The sequence below is a fragment of the Marmota marmota genome, unplaced genomic scaffold, assembly GCF_001458135.2.
Source record: "Marmota marmota marmota unplaced genomic scaffold, marMar, whole genome shotgun sequence".
NCBI lineage: Eukaryota > Metazoa > Chordata > Mammalia > Rodentia > Sciuridae > Marmota > Marmota marmota.
Window position 1 is genome coordinate 15544859 of NW_026000164.1, and position 2757 is coordinate 15547615.

Genomic DNA, 2757 nt, shown 5'->3' on the forward strand with positions numbered 1-2757 from the left:
ACATTCTAATAAAATGCATTGTGACTCAACTTCCCTTTAGCCAAATCCTAGAAATGCTCGTGGCCTTTTAAATGCCACCTGGGGCAATGTGTAGGGAAAGAGAAGTGGTAATGAAGAGACATAGCTCATCCACTTGTGGTTGAAATGTTTTGCTTACAGATTTTCCAAAGGCAGATCAGTAGAAAACATACCACCAGGCCCTTCTGCACCCTTTAGAAGGAGTCGTGCAAGCCGGGGCTGTTCACTATAAATTCCTTTCTGACCTAATCTGCACCAGTCTGCAAAGGAGAATGGAAAACATTCCCTCCAAAGTACTTCTGCCTGAGCTGTCTTAGGAGAACATGGCTTGGCAGGAAGTTCATGTCTCATTCCTCTTCATTATAGGACCAAGGCTCTGCAGGTGTAGGTGGTAGGAGGCTGGGTGATGGTTTCCAGGGTAGATGGAAAAGAACATCCAGAGGAGAGAACTCACTCCTGTTGTGGTCTTTATGGTCTCTAATCCAAAGCACTTCTCATAGCACTTCCTTTTGGGTCATTTCCAGGAGACAGAACAATCCTGGAGTTCTGCCAGGTCCCTGGAGAGGAGGGGCTACTCTTGCTAACATTTTTGGCAGGCATTTCTCTTCTCTTTCTTTTTCATTGTACTTCTCAAAGAAGTACAATATTTACTCTGTCTCTCAGGCTCCCATAATTTCCTGGAATGGCCCTGGATGTGAGGGCCTGGAGCAGCGTCAGGGCCTGAAATCTCCCTGCTTGGATATTGAGGAGCCCCTCCCTGCCCTCGCCCCATGCAGAGTCACAAACACAGAGCTCTGTGAATGGGGGTGCCCACTCCCCCAGATCAGAGATGGAGCTAATTTCAATTATGGAAAAGCTTTCAGCTTGAAAGCCGGGGGGCTGAATTCTAGCCCTGGCTCTGTGCTGTGGGACGTGGACCAGTCCTTTACCTTCTCTAGGCTCAGTTTTCTCACCTGAAAAACAAACAGGTGGAAAAGCCCCAAATTAGGATATTGACGAGTAAATGAGGAAGGGTCTTTGCAGCAGGGCAATGGGGACAGAAAGGGCCTGTGGAAAGTTCTTTGAGAAGCCCAAATAAGGAGTTAGGTTCAAGGCATTTTCACCCTAGTTAAGCAGGTAAAGCAAGAAGGAAATAAAATTAGGGAATAAAATCATGCCAGTATCATTAGACTAAAATGGGGGTAAAAATTATCTTGGGTTTGGTCCCTCCCAGGGAAGTGGGCTTACCTGAGTTCCTAATGAATAATTTCCTGAGAAGCTGTAGGTTGTAAAGTCTAGCTCAGGAATCAAAGACCATGTTCATCTGGGCGCAGTGGTGCACACCTGTAATCCCAGCAACTTGGGAGATTGAGGTTGGTGAATCACAAGTTTGAGGTCAGCTTCGACAACTTAGCAAGACCCTGTCTCAAAATAAAAAGAATTGGAGATGGAACTTAGTGGTAAGGTGCTTCTAGGTTTATTCTGCAATATCCAAAATATAAAAGAGTAAATTTAAAAATGCCATGTACACTTGCTTAACTGCTAGCCAGTGTTCAATGATGCGCTTTTTAAAATGAGAAGTAAATATGCTGATTTTGCAATAAGACTTCAGAATACCTTAGAAATTAAAACCATGCTAAAAATTACAAGGTCAAAAACTGATGCTTTTTGTGGAAGAACTGATGAGTGCCTTGCTCAGTGCAGGGCTGGTAGCTCTAGCCCTGGCAGCATAGGGAGCTTCCTGCCTATGAGGTTGGAGTCTCAAAGCATCCGCTAAAGGTCTCCACACCTGGTGCTTACTTCAAGTTCATGTAGGGAGATATATCACCATTTACTTCAAAATAAGACACTAAGTTTAAAAGGTAATCACGAGAGGAAGTAAAATATTGACCAAATGTATTTCCAAGTTTTCACTCCTCTGGGATTGCTCATGGTTTCTGCCTGGTCCTTTCTTCTTCTGGAGTGATCAAGGTACTATGTCTCCCTTCCATTATTTCTGGACTCTCTGCAGAGTAGAGCAAATACTTTTGCCCTGCTTTAGTCTGACCTGCCCTGGTTCTGCACAACATGCCTGCTACCATGGGTTCAAAGTCACTTTGCCTTGGCCCTGATAACTGCCAGGTCACCAGATGCACTGGAGGGCCAGGCCTGTGTGAGGAGATCTCAGGAAGTGACTGCATCCTCCCGCTCCTCTAGGTTGCCGATTCTCCAGGGAGCATCCTTTGCTTTATTGGCGCCTTCTCTGGCCATGCTCTCTCTTCCATCCTGGAAGTGCCCAGAGTGGACACTCAATGCCAGCCAGGTGAATGTCAGCTCACCTGAGTTCACAGAGGAATGGCAGAAGAGGATCCGAGAGGTAAGAGGCTCAGGGGAGGGACAGGTGGGGTCAATTCATTGGCTGAAGCTTTATTATCCAGCTCCCTGTCAGGAAAGATCTGGGCTTTAGGATAGTGATGGGCAAGTGGATAGATAAGGATCCTGTCCTCAGGAAGCCAGCATTCTAGTGGGTGTGCTCCAATAAGAAGATGCAAGAGGGAAACATCAGGGAGTCGTAGTGCAATGAAGAAAATAAAAGAGGATGATGAGCAGGAGAGGTGATGGGGGCTGCCGGTGAGGAAAGCGTAGAGTGTGAGGAGGGGCATCCTTGGGAACACTTTTACATCTTTCAAGGAGGAAGAGTTCAAGTGACAGAGATAAGCTCCAATTTCTTTAATACATTTTCTTTTCCTCTGTCTCCTCTCTCCTCCCCCTCCCCTCCCC

The 2757-nt window shown here is 46.2% G+C and overlaps 1 protein-coding gene across 2 annotated transcripts in view; it reads left to right on the forward strand.

Moving 5' to 3' along the window:
* Positions 1-2757, forward strand: part of LOC107149028 (solute carrier family 23 member 2-like) — a 41995-nt gene that overhangs the window by 7525 nt on the left and 31713 nt on the right. For both annotated transcript variants that reach the window (XM_015493809.2, XM_015493808.2), the window contains exon 2: positions 2194-2353. In XM_015493809.2, coding sequence (XP_015349295.1) covers positions 2246-2353 — 108 coding nt within the window. In that variant the 5' untranslated portion in view covers positions 2194-2245. The remainder of the gene's footprint in view (positions 1-2193; positions 2354-2757) is intronic.